At 38.5% G+C, this 19188-nt stretch overlaps 3 protein-coding genes across 3 annotated transcripts; 1 reads left to right on the top strand and 2 right to left on the bottom strand.

Annotated features, from left to right (window-relative positions):
- Window positions 1-2855: 2855 nt before the first annotated feature.
- LOC110163691 (collagen alpha-1(XXVI) chain-like) lies at window positions 2856-13609 on the bottom strand. The gene is made up of 14 exons (XM_055152220.1): window positions 13219-13609; window positions 12957-13079; window positions 12711-12814; window positions 7289-7350; window positions 7104-7221; window positions 6923-7021; window positions 6698-6835; window positions 5172-5234; window positions 5027-5079; window positions 4854-4916; window positions 4510-4545; window positions 4383-4427; window positions 4230-4314; window positions 2856-4158 (listed from the first exon to the last, which is right to left on the bottom strand). The coding sequence occupies exons 1-14, from the start codon at window positions 13389-13391 to the stop codon at window positions 4028-4030; spliced, it is 1293 nt and encodes a 430-aa protein (XP_055008195.1). The 5' UTR covers window positions 13392-13609; the 3' UTR covers window positions 2856-4027.
- A 422-nt stretch (window positions 13610-14031) lies between these two features.
- Window positions 14032-16114, top strand: srprb (SRP receptor subunit beta). Its single transcript, XM_020928628.2, has 7 exons — window positions 14032-14243; window positions 14500-14594; window positions 14679-14756; window positions 14830-14912; window positions 15053-15189; window positions 15271-15325; window positions 15447-16114. The coding sequence occupies exons 1-7, from the start codon at window positions 14078-14080 to the stop codon at window positions 15655-15657; spliced, it is 825 nt and encodes a 274-aa protein (XP_020784287.1). The 5' UTR covers window positions 14032-14077; the 3' UTR covers window positions 15658-16114.
- On the bottom strand, window positions 16110-18485 carry wdr53 (WD repeat domain 53). The gene is made up of 3 exons (XM_020928655.2): window positions 18363-18485; window positions 17123-17618; window positions 16110-17050 (listed from the first exon to the last, which is right to left on the bottom strand). The coding sequence occupies exons 2-3, from the start codon at window positions 17615-17617 to the stop codon at window positions 16388-16390; spliced, it is 1158 nt and encodes a 385-aa protein (XP_020784314.2). The 5' UTR covers window position 17618; window positions 18363-18485; the 3' UTR covers window positions 16110-16387.
- Window positions 18486-19188: the final 703 nt, after the last annotated feature.

The following is a 19188-nucleotide window of genomic DNA, read 5'->3' as shown; positions in this document are numbered from 1 at the left end:
ACACCAGCCTAACTAATTTGGGAGATTATTTATTTAGTTTTTACTTGACAATCAAAGTGTACTGTTGTTTGCACTTTTGTTATGATTTAGGTCTACTTGTACAACTCAGGGATATAGCATATTTTGTGTTTTCAGATCAGTTGACCTCAGTTTATAAACAGATTATCTTAAACCTGAAGATGTGAAAGTGAGGTTCATGTGGAAATAGAATGTGTTTTAAGAAATACACCCTAAATGCTGCTTGTGAGTAATTTGATATACTGTGAAACACAAGACTGTGTTACTCCTTCCTAGTCTGATGCTTTTTCAGCATATACTAGAGGAGGTAATTACAATAGGCCTGTGTCAATGAAGAAAACCTCAGTATCTTTGTGCTTCAGCCATCTATTGTCCTGTGACCTGGGCATTTCCACTAAAAGTGGACTACATCCTTTCCACTGTAGTTCTAAACAAGAAATGATCAAGAGGAGGGCAACAAAGTGGAGAAAATTAACTCTAAATTAGGCAAACCCACATTCTGGGAGTCCAACCTGAACAAGTTTGTCTATCGCACAACCAAAGACTGGTATGTGGTTTGCAAATAATATGCAAATTTGGCTCATCCATAATTTAGTTTTAATTGCTATGGCTACATTCTTAACTTTTAACCAAACATGGATATTAGAACTCAGAAATAACTTTAATTATTTATTAATGGAATATTAATATAATAAGATTATAACCACATTAGCCTAAATCAAAAAGTGTCAACCTAAATATGTGCCAATTAATGTGCATGACATATTTTTATGTTTTTCAAATTATTACTTCGTTTGGTGATATCAGTGATAAATATTTACTACAGTTAAGTGGAAGTTTGTTGAGGTTGAAAAGAAAAGTACAAAAATATAGGCCTTTAGGCCTGCCTATGTCATCAACAAAGAAAATTCCATCCAAAAAGCAGAAACAATTTATAAGCAAGGAAGATATTTTTTAGGCCTTGTTTACTTTATGGTTGATAGGTAGCAGTAATGGAGTATGTCATATTTTCTGGAAGTAAAACTATAAATAAAAATATAAATGATGCTTTAGTGAAATGTCATATGCACTTTAAGCAGCCTTGTTCATTTTAGTAAATAAAGTATTTTAACTATACTGATTTTTATTTGCAAAGTTGTTGAAATAAGTTAAAATAAATCAACAATGATGAGTCTACAACACTACAATATTGATTAAGTCTCATAACAAGGATCTATTTTATTTTATTTAAGGCACTTAGATCCCTGTCTCATCTTTTGACCAGACCCCCACTTCAATAACCTTGCCATTCATAAGTGGAGCCTCTGGAGACACACTAATCTCATTTGTGCAGCAACAGATGTTTCTCCTAAAAACATCCGGGGGAGACAAAAGTCTGTCTCTCTCATTCCCACAAGGGATCAAAGAAACCAGACTAATCATTGTAAAATTTCTTACATTTGTATTGGCTTAACAGATATTGATTTTCCAGCATAATGGTGTGTTTATGATCCTATATTCTATAAACATTCAGGTGGATTATGAGAAGGCAAAAATTATCTGCATATTACAAAACCTATAGAATTAAAACTTGATATGACAGCAAACAGTTTAAGCATCCTGTACACACCTATTGTCTATTGGACTTTGCTGTTGTGTTCACTTAATTTTATAGATGCGATTTGGCCTACACATTTTATTGTCCCAACTTTGTTAACCCTGAAATGGCAGATTAAAAAGCATCACAGCAGGGGTAGAAAAAAAGAAAAGAAAATGCATACTAAACACTGAACCCTTTTGAAAAAATAAACAGGCTGGGGTGTTCCCATAGCAGCACTGTGCTGTAATGTGACGGCTGGCTTCCCTCGGCTGTGTCTGCCTGCCCCATAGACCTCCACTCTGTCTCAGTGATGGCTCCTGTGATTGCGATCATCCATCTTACTGTCAGAGGCAAAAAGAGGCCAAGAAAGGGGAAATCACACACAACATCTCCTTTTTGCTCCCTTGTGTTGGACAAACAAGCCACCCCACTGCGAGCAAAAGCTACTACACATGCCCAATCTGATGTTGTATCCCTGAGCGAGACGCATTGGGTAAAATATGTGTGGGTGTCTGGCTTGCTTTGGTCTGCTTGTGCCTGCCCATTACACTGCTAGATCAGTCACTGTGGCACACACTGGGGAGCAGCAGACATGTCTCATCTTGCACTTGATCAAAAGCACCAGAGACTTGTTCCCTTCTGACCAGGAAATACGGGCCCCATATCATCAACACGTCTCTGCTCAGTAGAGAGGATAAACAAGAGTTATGAAAGAGGGAAGGGGGTGGATGAAAGGATGCATAGAGTAGAACATATAGGATCATGTAAAAAATGACAAAATTATGGTGTTATACTGGTGTTTGGCTTGTAATACAATTGTGATCTTTTACAGCAAACATAACACATATCAGCCCAAAGCATATAGTACAGCATGCAGGAAGCAAATATAGTGACAAGTGAAATTACCATTGTTGTTTTACTACTTCTATAAAGCATCAATTTGTAGTTAACTAGGCCTATGTAATAAAGTTTGAAACCTACCACCTTTGTTCTTACAACTCTGGATGTCATTTGAAACCCTGACTACAAAAGACTGTTATGTCATCACCCTTAAACAAGGCAAAGACCTGAAAAAAACCAACACAAAAGCGAGAATGAAAAGCAGGGTGGAGCCTGGTTGTGAATAGCTCAGACATGTGATGAAGATGCAGCATACAGTGTCTAATTATGATCAATAAAGAAGCGACACAACAAAATGAACCCTTTTGTTGTTGTGTACTTTAATCATTCAATCAACACAGAATAATATCTTGTGGTTACAACGTACTATAAATGGAAGAAAAACAAAGTGACCTGAAGATGTTGTATAAAAGATAATGAAACATGCAGTGAATCAATTAAGTGACTGCTTTTCTTCCAGCAGTCATGACCTCATTATGTGTTCCAGATACACATAAACAACACTGATGAAGACAGCGCTATATGAACCAACACAGGCACACCAATGTATTAAAATAGACAAAACCTCAAAACAAGCAAGTAAAAAATATGAAGAGAAGTTTTGTGACACGTAAAGTAATTAGTGAAGTGCTATTTTTCATGTTTTCACAAGAATAACTGACTACAATTGTCTAACTAATTAGGAGTCATATAAACAAATACAACATGCACAGTACTGTAATCCATAATGATACAAAACATCAGTTTCACACTATTTGTCATCAGAGTAAACATTAGCCAGATCAGCCATACATTTATAGATTTCTCTATACAAGTCATATTTCTAGCAAGGCAAAGGGTACACATAGTAAAAAAAGATTTATCTATGTTCAGAAAAGCCTCTTGGAGACCCACAATGCATTGATTTGAGACAATTTTATGTGGTGATTGAGGCATCATTAAGATTCAAATTCTTAAGCACATTAACAGGTCTAGGCCAAGAGCATGTGAGAACTTGGCCAGAGGAAAAGATCCAGCATCCTTTTGGTTCTTATCCAGCAAATGCTCTTACCAGAGTTGAGGCCAATCTCTTTGGCAGACCGTCGTGTATTACATCACTTTGACCAGACACAGACAATAGACACGGCTGACATAAGACAAACCGCCACACTGGTCCAAAACACTAAACACAGTGTCGTCAGCTAAACAAAAGTGAAGTGTTTTGTAAGCAGTCTTTTATCTGAAGACAGAAACCCTTAAATACAGTTTATGATATTATGTTTCAAAGTTCAAAATCGTATAATTACTGCACTGGTTTATACTTAAACAATATCATATTTACAACAGGTCTTTAAAAAAATACAAAGTTATGCAAAGACTATTGTCATAGTATAGGAAATATCATCAACACTAGGTAAAAAAATCAAAAAATTTAAAAAACAGAATACAGTATGCATCATCCTTTATCCATCCTAAAAATGGGTGTCCTGACAGGGTATTTTGCAATATTTGAACAAAGTACTTTAAATACACACTTAAAATAGCCTACTCTTAGAGTGAGGTTCGTCTCTGTCTCTCATTTTGTACTTGTGTTTTTTTAGGCTTTTGAAGGCGCTTAACCTTAATGGTGGGCAAAGACAAAGGGTCAGAGATAATGCCAAAACCAGATCCTTCAGAGTTTTCTGCAATAAAGAAAAAAATATTTAGAATTTGCCTGTTCCTTTTCTGTCCTTTAATTGTGTCTTCTTCTCACCGTGAATGCCAATCATATGTTCCAATATCAGAACTCGCTCTGCCAGGATTTTCAGAGCTTCCCTGAGCTGCTGCACGGCCTCACTCTAAACAACACACTTTTATGGGGATGATTTAAAATACAGTGGTATCACTCAGTGTTATGAAAACCCACCTCATTCAGAACTTCTCCTGGTTCACCCTTTGACCCTGGTGGTCCCTGTTAAAAACAGATTTGTTTTTTTTTACATAGTAAAAAAAAAAAAAAAAACACTGATCCAATAACAATATACTGCACTTACAGGTAAACCCTTCTCGCCTGACACACCAGGAGTCCCCTATAAAGAAAAGAATATTTCACAATGCGCATGCTTTTATATGTGCTCCATTTCCCATCTTAAATTATTCTGTGTGGGGAAAAGGATCAGGTTAAAATGCTATGTGGTTCAGAGCTGAATGCAGGGGGGATCCCACTCCAACAAGAAACCTGTCTGGCGACAGCATGATTAGTCACGGATCTAAGGGATGCTTAAAAAAAAAAAAAGTTCATCTTTTATGTGTTAAACAAACAAGAGGTTTAGCACAATTTGATTTATTAAGGCATGAGACTAGTACACTAAATTAAACAGTGGAACAGTAGTCTTACCCTTTCACCTTGGTCTCCTTTAGGTCCTGGGACACCGGTTAGGCCTTGGGGGCCTGGTTTCCCCTAAAACCAGAAAACAATATGAAATATCTATATCTATATCTAGAGAGAGAGAGAGAGAGAGAGAGAGAGAGAGATATCACAATATTTTTGATTAACAGTACAGGACTTACGTCTTGTCCTGGAATCCCTGGTATCCCCTCGGGTCCTCTAGGTCCTGCAGGACCTGGAAGTTTAAAGAAAATATTTTAATATTTTCTGTATTTTCTAAGGTATGTGATGAAATTAAATAACTTATTAACTTGAAAGGATTCTTACCTGCAGGGCCGATAGGGCCTACTGGACCTGGTGGACCAACAACCACCTGAGAAGGGGGTAAAGCTGTGGAAGAGATTTAAATAAGTAAGTAAAATTTTCATTTGTAGAAAGCCATAAGAAACACATTTTATAGGCTCAGTGTTAATAAAGAACAAATATAATACCAATTACTGTTTTAATTTTGGAACAGAACAAATTAGCCTTTTCAAAGGGAGAGTAAAGTGCTTGACTTTATTCATGTGACTTCCTTTCATCATTTTCAGGCAACTGACACCCAAAATGTTTAAAAGTAGCTTTTAATTGGGCACATTTGAGCGTTGAGGGAACAAGTTATGTGTCCTGGCCTGTTATATCTTAATGCTAACCATACAACATAAACCAAAACCACAGCATTGAAGCAAGTGAAGACATCAGGTCAACAGTGAGGCTTTGGTTTCAGCATTAGTGCAGAGCCGGATCAGTCTAATGTGACAGTGATGGGCAGAAGCAGCTGCTCAGTCTAAATGAGGCCTGGTACTGGAGCTGGACACACTTGCCATTGATCTTTATCCACAGAAAATGGATACACGAAAAGGAAGTCTTGTCAAAATGTAAGAATAATCTTATGAGTGTGAGTTTTGTTTGAATCTGTGCCACACTTCCACTTTCTCACCACTTGAACATATGTTCAGAGTCTTCCCCCGTGTTCAGACATGGCTTGGGTCCCTAGAAATGGTCTAGAAGCAGATTTCCCTCTGGAACTAATTTTCTAATGTTACATTCTCCCAGTCCCTGGCAGCCTCCCCAAGAAACTCCACATGAGTGGCAGACTATCTCCTCCCTTGTTCATAGCCGGCCCAGAATCTGGCTTAGAGCCGTGGCCTGTTCCCCAAAATACAGACTGTTGTGCTGACAGCTAACAAATTAGGCCTGATTTACAGCCAGTGCTCCCACCCCCAACCCCACTCGCTAACATGCTCCCACAGACCCAAATCTACAGAGTTCCAGAGTAGCAGACACAGAACCAGCTCAGAGACAGACCCAGCCAAAACGTAATGAGAGCCAGCAGGCCTCTGAACCACAGACTGTAGATTCTGTGGTCCTCTGCTGCCTCCATGTGGTCAATCACCACATGGACAAACTTCTTATCTGTAGTTCATAACCCTAAAAACTGTACAGAATGCCAAGAAGATATCACATAATTTAGTCCTTTGATCGGGAGAACGTACAAGGGAGTTTATGATCATTATTAGTGAATTATTTTGATTAATTGTGAATTTAATTTTGTATTATGATATTATCTTATGTTCTGCTAACTGGGGATACCAGGTAATTGGTCATGAGCCAAAAATAACCTATTATTTACACATAAAAGTAAGTTAAGTAAATTACAAGTTACATACATACTGAAGTGTATAGGGGTGTATGGATATCTCTGTCTTGTTTCTCTATAGTGGAGTGTAACTCCAACATGTTTGTGATTGATCTAATTTGAATCCTTCTTTAAAGTTCATGTCATGTTAAAGATCTGAAAAAGATATATTTACTTGGGGTGTTCACTTGAAAAACATCACCCCTAGTTTGAATGGGAGAGAAGCCAGGTCCTGGAGGACCAGGAGGACCTGGAAGTCCTGGAGGTCCTGGAACACCCTTCTCCCCTGCGACACCCCTGTCTCCTTTTGGTCCTGATGGTGAAGACAACACAAATATAATTTTAAAAACGTCATATCGTTTTGAAGAACAAAACTGCTTTGCCAATTCCATTCTCTCACCAATGACCCCAGGAAGGCCGGATCTTCCTGGAGGACCTGTAGGTCCAGCAGGACCAGGAGGGCCCGGTGGACCCATTGGTCCCGGGGATCCACTGCTAACTGAAACGTTTTAAACATTTACATAAATTAGAATTTGATGTGGTAGCATAATACTTTACAAAAGCTAATTTAGTATACTTACCTGAGGGCAGGTAAGATGGTGGTGTAGGATGATGTGCGTCCACCTCGTTGTCAGTGGACCCCTGAGATAAACTGTTCACTGTTGGCCGCAGTGGAAGTCCGTCCACTAAACTTTTGATCTTTAAAAAAAAGTAATAAATCTGAGGACTCCTTAGTATTACTTATATACATAAGGATCCTTATTACCTTTAATTCAATGCTGTCAATTCTGCTGTTCATTTGGGAGAATGTTGTACAGTTCAGGCACTCTGTAATGATATGAAAGGTATATAAATTAGAATGAGCCATTCTCATTCCACATGCCTTTTTTCAAAACACACATAAAGCCAAAATGCACAAGAATAATGACCACTGAAACCAGACCTTGAAAGTTATTAGGAATTCCTCTTTAAATCATGTAATTTACTTGCAGGATAAATATTATTTCTCCTTCTCCAACTCAGCACACAAATGCAACTCACAGTGCACCTGCCTCGCTCTGACTCTGCATTTTCCTGTCTGCCCAAGATGACTTGTGCACCCAGACGCACATCCACTCCCTTATGCCCAAACCATTAGTACCATGGCAACACAAACAAACACACTTTTATGCATAGTGGTTTAGACCAGAATACAAAAAACCCAAGCAAATGTAAGGTCAAAGGGCACAACAAACTTGTATGAAGATGGTCAATGTGGTCTAGCTCTATATTTAGAGATGCACTTCCTGGAAAACATTATTGAGATGACAGCCTATTTCCAGCTTTTTACTTTTTTCTTATTTAGCAAACCCAGCTTTGCTAAACCCATGGATAACTACACATTTCCTGTTTGGAGAGCAATTTTGTATCCTTTTATATGAGTGCTAACCCATAAAACAGTGCTGCCCAATTTCATATGGATTTACTCTAAATGTAAGCCATGTACTTTGGAGAATGGCCCAGAAGACACTTGGAATGAAGCTGTCAGTCCCCAGAATTGTTCCCCCACCCACATTGCGGTCATAGCAGGGATACCTTAAAAACAAAAACGTACAATATACACAGAAAAGAGAAGGACCTTGGTCTACCTAATTCTCTTCTTGAAAGTACACAAAGAAAGGTGATGGTCCTTTACATGAAAATAATTACGGAAGAAACACTGACATATTGGACACATGAGGCATGTTTTTCACCCCAAATGCCTTACTTTAAGATCCTGAATAAAATCCTAACTTGCAGCCACAAACGGAAACAACAATTAACAAGTTAGCCCAAAATGCATTCCTTGTGTTGCGTGCGCGATGACCCCACACAAGCTGTTTGTTGAGATGTAGTGCGATTTAGACTACGCTACAACATAACATAAGCTCTTTCAGTCAAACAAGGATTGACAAAGAGAAAACAACATGGAGAAATTACACCCACGGACAAAACACAGCTTTTTAGAATACATGTTTACTATGTAACTTTTTTTTTTAAACATTTGTTGTGGCGCTGTCTAAATTACTTAAATATAAAAATTGGTTTTAGCCATATTTTGAAGAATAAAATTACATTTAGCACATTAACAATATCAACAAATTATCCGTACTTAAGGATATGATTTGTTCTCATTTGATTGCCAGGTGTAAAGAGTCCATTGCCTAAAATTAGGGCTGGGTGATGTGGCCAGAAAACAAAATCTGGAGTCAGGAGTAAACTGGTTTCATAATATTTCTTGATTTCACAATTTTGCAGTTTTTCTAAATCTTGAAACATGCTTTAGTGCTGCAGTTTTCAAGTAATTGTCATCACTTGCATTAACACACACCCACTGCTGAACTTACTTAGGCCCCCAGAAATGTCCAGCAGTGCAAAACAACAGTGATATTTTTCACAAAGCGGTGTGCGGGATCCCTTTTTCTGGTGTTGGAATTTAATTATGCTGGGTTAGAAAGCCAAACTTCCGTTGTGTTAAAGCTTATGTTTAAAATGGGACAACGGCTATACAGTCTGTTTGGGTCCATAATTACACCATGGCAGAGCAGGTCTGGATTATTTTTCTTGGATTGTGCTCAGCTCATGGGAAGAATTCAGAATGTGTGGCACACCAAATAAATACAAAGTACAAAAAATGTTTTTTTTTTCTGCATTCACATGACTTTATCTGTTCTTTGATGGAGAGCTGAAGAAAGAAGAAAACTGTACATATATTTATGTACAGAATACTATCAGAATACTATGGTGTAAATATTTACATCATTTTACATCCATAATTTTGTAAAATGGACAAATATCTTTTATAAAATGTATCAAGACAGGCAAACTGTTTATGACTGTATGCAATCTCATGGAGCTAATTTATGTTAAATTATTTAAAGGGCTCACATGTAGTGTACATGTATTCTTGGTGTTGAAATTAAGTAATGAAAAGTGAATGAATGACAGGCTTTTTATTTATTATTATTTTTTTAAAACAACAACAACATTACAAATCCTGACACACATGGGTACACTCAAAGCAGCTAAACACCGTTTTTAGTCTGTCTGTTGAGTGAGACACAACAATGATTTGTTCAAACAATGTGTCCACTCTCATTCAGCTTCAATGTCTAGCTGTGTTTGCCTCAGTCATGGTGGTTATAGACACTAGCTGGTACAAACTATCCCCTACCTCACACACATACTGTCACTCAGCAAGTCTTCATTGGCTTTAACTGTGGAGCCTGATGGACAGCCACTATAGAAGAAAAACAGCTTCACAATGAAAGATATCAAGACAGATTATTTAGCTTTTACAAGCTCCATGGCCACACAATACTTTAGAAAAAGATAACTTCAGCTTGATATAAAATGTGTCAATATGTAATGGCATACAACCGTAGTTTAATCAAAATGCTACAATGCTTACAAGTATGTCTTAGTTTAGACAGTGACTTGGGCTTGGGCACATAATCACCAATCAGACTAAACCCACAAACCAACCCACACTTCGCTAGATGGTAGTGTGGACCAATGTAACAACTCTGACTTGTAAATCAGGGAGAAATAGGTGGAACACAGTATGAAGAAACCACAGCCCTTCTATCCAGTGTCTTAAAATCACACTATATCCACAAGCAAGAGAGCTCAGCAGCACCTCAATGCCTGCCCTCAAACTATCAACAGTAGAGTATATGTTGAGGTGACCTTTTTGACAAAAGTACAAAATTGCATCATTAATGTCTCTCGCATGAATCTACAATGCCAGATGTTTGAGCAAGCTGACAGAAAGTCAAGTGGGAAATGTCACGTAATGGAAAGAATAGAAGGAGTAACGGCACAGGCTCATCACTCAAATCAGGAGCGGAGAGGAACTGGGAGATCCCAAGGTTCCCATTGGGTCAAGGGGTATTCTCTGGCCTATATCTGAGCACAAACAGAGGTGGAACAGACATCAGACATATCACTTACTTACACTTGGGTCCAGACAAGCACAGAAGGGATTTAGTTTAGTTTTATCATGTTGGAAGTCAGGTTAGTGGAAAGACAGAAATCAAAAGCAGCAGGATGTGGTTAAACAAGGGCAAAAATAGCCAAGTGGTTCAGAGCAGATGAATGCAATCAAAAAGATCAAGAGGTACTTTTAAAATACAATTATTTTAAAAGATAAGGGGACTTTGATGTACCTTCTGAGTGTAGAGACAGAACTGAAAACTCTACAGTATATGTGGCTCTGTCTTATGCTTTGACGTCCTCCCTACTACTTATAAAAGAACACCAAACCCAGATTGCGCGAAACAACTCCCTGAAGGCTGCAATCAATTCTGCAACTATCAAAATAACATAACAAATAAATAAGATGAGATACATTGAATAAAATGATTTACTGGACATGGCAAGTTGATTAAAATAGATTTTGGTTAAGTATAAATAAAACATATACAGTATAGACAGATCATCAGCACAAATAGATAGATAATAGATAATAGTGCAATTCATATCCAAAGTGCTTCTTTAAAGTCTACCACAACTGTACATAGGTACAAAGTTAAACATAAGAAGGCTCACAGGATGAAAACAGTGTGTGAAAGTGGGGAAAGGAAGTGTCTTCTCAGCTTACCAAAAACTAAATCTAACATTAGATCCCTTCATTGGCCCTATCTCTACATCTCTAGCAACCTTGAGGGCCTCTGTACCAGATTACCAACAAACTCAAACCCGATGAGCTGATGTCACTGGTTGAGGCTCAGGTTCTGATAAGGCTTAAGGCACAGCCGCATTAGGATTTGGGGGAAAATTAAAACTGCATTCATGTTCTCAAGTTTAATATGCTTTTCAGGGGTTACATTCTTTCTCAACACAAAATACTTGGAGTTTTGGTAATTTACACTGGTATTTATATATATATTTTTGGTGCACATAAGGAAAACCAGTCATAGCCTCTAAGCCACGGCCTGATCTTTACGTGGTCATGTATGTTAAGGACCCGGTTGTGGGGAGTCATGCTCATTAATCTCTATGGGGCTCATGTTCCCACAGTTCCCTCTTCATTGGTGTTGGGGCAGTTCACAGCAGATGGAGCTCATTGGGACAAAAACGTGCTCTTCCTGTCTCTGATCCTCGAGTTTGTAACACCGACCCACTGACCTCCACACACTGTAAAGTCAGACTCCAGTGACATCAGTCCACTCCTTTAATGCCTATTTACAGCATAAAACCTGGCGCTCTGATTATCCATATGGAGGTAATTTTCTCCGTACTGCTTAGCCAAAAGTGCAAACATTTCACATTAAATAAACAAAGAGCATTACCTCTTCACACTGCTGCAACCCACTGAGTCTCAAGTGAACCATAAGCTCTGCCATTATCAACTTAGAGGATATCTTTATGTACAATAATGCCCAAACCTGGGCATAAAATGATTTCCACAGCCTTGATAGTTATGTCAGTGTTTTTTCTATTACAGCAAATGAGTGTTTACTTATCATCAATTTTAACCTTCCAAGTGCAACAATGAATAATTCAGGAAAATGAAACAAGGTGTGGTAATTGTGACCAAAAGCATTCACACTGACGTCACTGTTAATCTTGGATACAATTGAATGGGTCATGCCAATGTTTTGCTGTGCCACATTGCCTTGCTCTACAATCTGTATGCTGCAAAAATGCTATAACACTGAATGGCTGTCCATTTAGAACAAGCATGTTGAAGCCACTGCAACCTCAGGCATGCCTTCAGAGGACATTATGCTCATGTTTAAAGCTTGTGGTGGTGAGCACTGCAGACATGAGGTATAGAAATAAATGTGTTGGGACAGGCTTGTTGGACCTTGATCTAACCTCAGAGTCTAGCTGTGGTGTCTGGCCCCTGGGTGAAAGTTTTTGTGTTTTCTAGGCTTAACATCTGTGGTCTGTGGTTTCTAAGAAGAGTGCTGCCCATCACCAAGCCCTAAACTGGCTCACACTCGGCTCAGTCTGTTTATTCAGAAGGACCATGATGAGAGTCCATTCGATTTCAGTTTCATTGGGTATGATGTACATCTGGTAAACTTAAGCTATGACGCACAAAGTACATTAGTTAGAACAATTGAGTAACTAACTAAAGGACAACAAAACACAAACATTTTGGTAACAAATGAAGACCGAGTTCTCTGGTGTATAAACTGAATGGTACAATCATAAATTACCTTCTCTGCACTCTTCTCCAACAAACCCTGGACAGCATCGCCACTCCAGAGCAGTGACCTGCTTATAGGCCGTCTTAAAGGATGGTCGGATGACAGTTCTGTAACTGCAGAAACACCAGAAAACAAATAAACTATAATAAATACTTTATATATTAGTATACATTCATTATTATTATTAACACAGTGTATGGAAATGGATAATTGTAGTGGTTCAGTAAAGACAATAAGGCTAAACCATTTTCCTACCTGACAACTTTTGAGCAGGGTCCGGGCCATCTACAACTTTGAACCACTCTTTGCACAGAAGTTTCTGTTCCATTATGTACTTGACAGGTCACTGTCTTGGAAACTGTATATTGACACCAATTCCTGAAAATAATGTAAACATTGCTTTACAAAAGCACATTGAAAATACCACTGAATCACTATATCACATCCATATGATTGTTCTTTTAATTGTACTATGTGTTTGCTATACAGTCAGCTGAATCTGGTAAAAGGAGCCCACCTGAGCTGCGTACGGGATCCGGTGCCCGGTGGTCCAGTGCTGGTCTGCTCTGACTTGATGCGCGGACGCGGCAAAGTGATGCTTGGAATGTGATAAATAATTCCAGTTCCTGCAGAAGAGCATACTGTAGTCATCCAAATGCACAAGGCGCAAAGAAACGATAACGCCACCATCTTCCTCGTCCACACAGCAACGATGCTCAAACAAAGTCTGTTGCTTCAGCTCCTCCTTGACAAATCAGAATAGCAACACAAATGGACTGAGGAGAGCAAGTCTCACTCACTCAGCAAACTCCACAGAAAACCACTTGGTTGTATCTTCCCATCGAGAAACAGCTCTAACAACAGCACATCAATTACACACGAGCTCTTGTTATAGATTGGTGGGAACGTTTACGTACTTTAATGTCAATGTCAACGAGTGAGAGTCAAGGAGTGAGAGTCAAAATGCGTAAAACACAAGTACCGCATCTGGTCCCTGTAAAGAAAAGAAGCTATGCAATCACTACAAATTACTCGTGAAGACGGACATAAGTCATTTCAGTCGATAAAAAAAAAATAATCTTAAAATAATATAATCTGAAAATAAATGTAGTTAGGCCTCTACTTTCCCCAATTCTTTTCTCAGGCCTGTATTCCAAACAACCTTTATTGTGTCTAATTGACATATCAGTCTTAACTATTTTGATTAAAGAATAAGGCAGAATAAAGTTGTACCTTATTCACTTTAGTGTTCTTGGTAAAAGTGCAGCAGGCACACAATAAACTCTATGTAGGCACCGGGTGTTGTAGGACAGCGCCCTCTTGTGGCGGGCAGGCCGTGGGGCAAAGCAGTGGAAGGAGACGTGTCCCGTTCACTGATGGAGGTTGAACACATACTGAATATGGGAGACCAAATAGAAGAGGAAACTGCTGTATCTGTGTTAGAGCTGTATATCCAGACTCTTCGACAGCAACTGGAACAACAAGATCCAGTTTTCCTCATATCGATTATTGTTGCTTTGGCAGTTATTATTATCACATGTGGTAAGAATTTTTCCTTCCTTAGCATGCTAGCATTAGCTTACCATGCTAGGCCTAATGGGCTTAGCAATATCTTACACACACTTTTAAATGGCATTAATGTGCGATTTGTTCGGCAAATATACATAGTAGAGTGTTGTGTTAATTGTAAGTAATCTGCAAATTCTGCATTATATCAAACGTGAGCAGCTGTCAAATGCTCATGTAGTTTACCTACAGTTATGCACTAAGTAATATCCAAGTGCTCTCTGTGTTTCAGTTTTTCTGAAATATTTTCTCACAAGTAAAACTGTTCGGAGTTCAGTTCTGTTGATTGGACTGTGTGACTCAGGGAAGACTCTCCTGTTCAGCCGGGTAAGGCCACATCACCATCATGGCCATTGCACACAAGCATGGATAAAAGTTTAATGTGGAGTATGTGCTTATGTTGTATTACAGCTGCTGTCAGGAAAGTTTAAAAGAACCCAGACCTCCATCACTGACAGCAGTGCTCCATATAAAACCAAAAACGACAAGGTGAGTAAAGACCAATGTTAAACTGAGTCAACATTAGAGGTAACTGTATTAATAATCTGCCTCCTACCTTCAGAGCAGCACCTGGACTCTCATAGATCTTCCAGGACATGACAGTCTTCGTTCCCAGTATCTGGAAAAGTTCAAGTCTGCAGCCAGGTAAGCTGGACAGATTCAGAAGGAGTGGGAAATATTGATATTTATTAAAACTACATTTCATTCTTTATGCCAATAGTGATAATAATCCCCAGTATCATTGAATCCCTAGACACGTCTGAAAAATTATCTGTCTGTTTCAGAGCTATTGTATTTGTAGTCGACAGTGCCATTTTCCAGAAAGAAGTCCGTGACGTGGCTGAGTTTCTGTATGTGCTCTTGACAGACAATGTAATCTACAGAAATGCTCCAGTTATTTTGATAGCATGCAACAAACAAGGTAAACCTGCTTTTGTTTTATTATTTCTTTGCCAATGCCATTAAATATCCCACTGCATCATTTCCCTTACCTTATTACCAGATATCACAATGGCAAAATCGGCCAAACTGATTCAACAACAACTGGAAAAGGAACTGTAAGCATTGAAGCCATTGTTTTTTTCTGCATCTTTTATAGGCTACCTGTTACTTAAAACTAGTCATTAATAATGTATAAATCTGTATGTTTGAATATGTTATTTGTGCATTTGTTTATAGGAACACATTGCGAGTGACTCGATCTGCAGCTCTGAGCTCTCAGGATGGCTCTCTTGGTGGCAGTGTGTACCTGGGAAAGAAGGGGAAGGACTTTGATTTCAGCCAGCTGCCCATGAAAGTGGAGTTTGTGGAGTGTAGCGCCCGTGGCAACAAAGGTGAAGAGGGAGAAGCAGACATTGAAAATCTGGAGAAAAGCCTGGCAAAGCTGTAGAATCCATAAAGATAATCTATGAAATGTAAGATAACACCAACCAAGTACAAAATCATTTCAACATCTATGTTCACCCTATTTAAAAAAGTTTAAAAGTTTGTTTGATGTGTGAAACATTTTTTCAATGGATTTTTGGTAGTACTGTGAATAGAAAGTTTATTACAGCCAAGCAATTTGTGGGTTAAATTAAATACTTGGCGCAGCTTATTTTTGTAAACCACAGTCATTTATATCTACTTTTAAAATGGAACATGAAAGACTGAAGACTTTAAGATTTAGAAACTAATAAAAAAAAAAAGAACAAAAGTCAGACTACTAGTGCCTTTTCACTGCTTTGGCAGGAGTTGAATTGAAATTGTGTAAAAGTGTAAAATAGCTTTTAAAGTGATTGTATTTACTCGTTTATGTTATAGTTTCTGCTTGTTTAAAAGATGGTTAATAAAAATATTTAAAATTAGCACTTGCTTGTCTGCTGGTGTTATATACTTAAGATAAACAAATTAAAACAAGGAGTTACATCTTAATTTTAATTCTTGCCATTTATAAGTCAATGTTGGACAAGGACAGCAAAGGGGTTGTATGAAAATATGCATGATCACTAATAATCCATTTACTTTGTTAAGTATGTCATTCTGCTAAATTACGGTAAAATATCTGCCACCATAAATACTGTTTAGTGAAAGCTTTGTCAAACTAAACTACAAAGGCCAATGTCCAATGAAACTCTTGTCTATTCTGTGATAAGTGGGTAGATGGTAAGACTAGAGCTCTGATCAGCCACCACCACACTTGGCTGCCCCTTCAGTACAGCTGGACACAGCCAGTTCACCTTCTCTCCATGGTTGATTTTTAGTTTGGGCTTAGATGAATCCACACTTTCAGTCTCTGCTGCATTTTCATTCTCTTTGCAGCTGTCTTTTTGTGCTTCAGCTTCTTGTAATGGCGCTGTTCTGTCTTTTTTCTTGTGTTTAGTTTTGATTTTGCTCTTCTTCCGTCTCCCATCATTTCCTGCAGATTGGTGTTTCAGTTTTCCCTCCACTACAGGGTGTTTACTGAGATCCCACAGGGCAACATGGCTATCATTGCCCCCACTGATGAGCCAGTATGGATGAGAAAGAAAGTTCACAAAATGTGCCTGTGAGGCTCCCTGACTGTGGGCTTTGACTGAGCCTTGCTGCTCAAGTTTTGATCCACTACCAATTCGTATCAGATGTACCCGTCCATCTTCAGCTGCACAGCTCACTATATTTCCACAACTGGACACTGTAACACAATGGGCCAGTGGTGGGTTGAAGAGCTGACCCGGCTGCTGGTGATGCTCCTCCTCCTCCAAAATGTCCTGGATGTTAAGGGTCCACAGAGGCCGGGTCTTTTGTAAACCCCAAAGTATGACCTGGGGAAAAAAATAAATACATTAACAATTACATAGGATTTAAGTAACAAATAAAATATTGAGTTTACAGACCTGCATGTCTAGTCCTACTGACACAAGGTTGTTGGGCCTTTGTGGTCGGAAAGCCAGTGAGGAGCAGATGTTGGTGTGTCTGCGTAAAGTCCTGCATACCTTCCCCCCCGGTAGATCCAGTATACGGACAGCTCCTGAGTCATCTGCTACAGCCAATGCCGAGCTGGTCTCGTTAAGTGCAAGAGCATTGATTTCCTCCTCACCTACACCTTTAAACTGCTCCACACTGCTCTTCAGGTTTCTGTAGTCCACCACACTCACCGTTTCTCCATGAGACACATAGAGCTGTGCTGGAGCGGATGGTGAGAAAATAACACTAGTACAGTCATCTTCACCAGCTAGTTGGAGATTTCCAACTATGACACCTTCCTGGTTCCAGACAGTTATTTGTCCACCCTCTGATCCTGAGACAATGAGACCCTCTGGACCAGAAGCTGCCCCCACACACAGGATGGGAGAAGTATGACCCTCACACCACTGTCTGGCTACGTTCATCCTAAAAAGAAAAAATTATTAGAGTAATGTAAGTCATCATATCCTATAGATCCTATCCTATTTGAACATTTTACATTTGGGAATTCTACTTGAACACCAACATTATTTAGTATTTCGCATATTCTGACACATTTTACATAAAGTCATCATAAACTAGGGTTTAAAGTGCATTATGTATCTATTCTGGAGAGAATACCACCAGATATTATTGCTTTACCTAAAATGTTGCACTGTATGGCATTAAACCATTTGTCTATAGTCAATTACAGGTGCTCTTTATTGCTCAAAAAGAACATAAACATGCACTGTCGCCGCGAGCAGGCATGCCTCTGTCCTGTAACTTGGTCTTGGTCAGGTCCTTGTCTCCATGGAAATGTACAAGTTTAATGCCACACAATGGAATATTTTAGCCAAAGTAATGTAGACAAGAAGGTGGTGGACCCTCCACCTGAAAAGTAATGCACAGTCAAGTCACAATCGGAGATAGGGTCACAGTATTAGTGTGGCTGTCATGAAAGAACCAGCCTTGACAAAAGCCGAAAGACAAATATTGTAAAAACGGTGTTCGGGTATCGACTTTACTCAAGATCACTTTCTACTCAATCAGTGGTTCTCGTGAATACGACAGCAGTGACTAGCAAACGGACATGAGAAGTTAAGTTAGAAGTAACCGGTTAAATGTAGGGTTTCAGTGTCTGAATGTTATAAATGAAAAGCTCAAACAAAATAACAAATTCTGCCCTACCTTCGAGCGTGCTCACATGGAGTCGCTTAGTGATGACGTAATGAAGATGTTTCGGGGAGGGGCCCATGGAGAGAGAGCGTGTGTCTTAGCCGTGGGTCTGTTAAAATAACAAAACTCTGACCCATAGAACTGTAATAACATTATATACAATATAATAATACATAAAATAATACAATTAAAAATGACCATAGAGGTACTGTAATATTATAACATGTACTGACTGCAAGCTATGTGGCATGACATGCGCAATAATTAATACTGGACTTCAAAGCCTGTACTTCAACAATAACTAGTGATTGTTTGTGTGTCATTGTTGTTGAGAAATTCCAGTTGTTTTAGTTGCATTGGAGGAAGTTTTGTGTGTGTGTGTTTTCTATTTGGAAACTAGGTACTATCTTTGGATGGCATTTGGAGATAATTATTTTGTTTGTTTATATGTTAATGAGCGTTCAAAACTGTTATTTTATTTTATTTATTTATTTAAAACAAGGACAGTGCACAAAACAAACATTCATCTCTGAGAGAAAAGATGCTCTGTGCCAGATTTAGCTACAATCTACTTTCTATCTGGAGTCCTTGATCCTTGGGCAGGTACAAAATCCATTTAAAAATCTATTGACATTAACCAACTCTAACAACAACATTTCATCATTAGCAGTGTCTCCTTAAAATAACCCCTATCCAATTCATCATTAAAGTTTAAAACAATAAAAACTGATTCATTCTAATTTCCATAAATACCAGATTTCAAATTCATTATATTAAAAAAGTTTCATTGTCATTAATATTCTCTAAAATGTACATTTACCAAATTCATCAATATTAT

Source organism: Boleophthalmus pectinirostris, unplaced genomic scaffold, assembly GCF_026225935.1.
Source record: "Boleophthalmus pectinirostris isolate CB_2022bp ecotype Guang Dong unplaced genomic scaffold, ASM2622593v1 HiC_scaffold_164, whole genome shotgun sequence".
In the NCBI taxonomy this organism is placed as follows: domain Eukaryota; kingdom Metazoa; phylum Chordata; class Actinopteri; order Gobiiformes; family Gobiidae; genus Boleophthalmus; species Boleophthalmus pectinirostris.
This window is presented reverse-complemented; position numbering and strand designations above follow the sequence as displayed.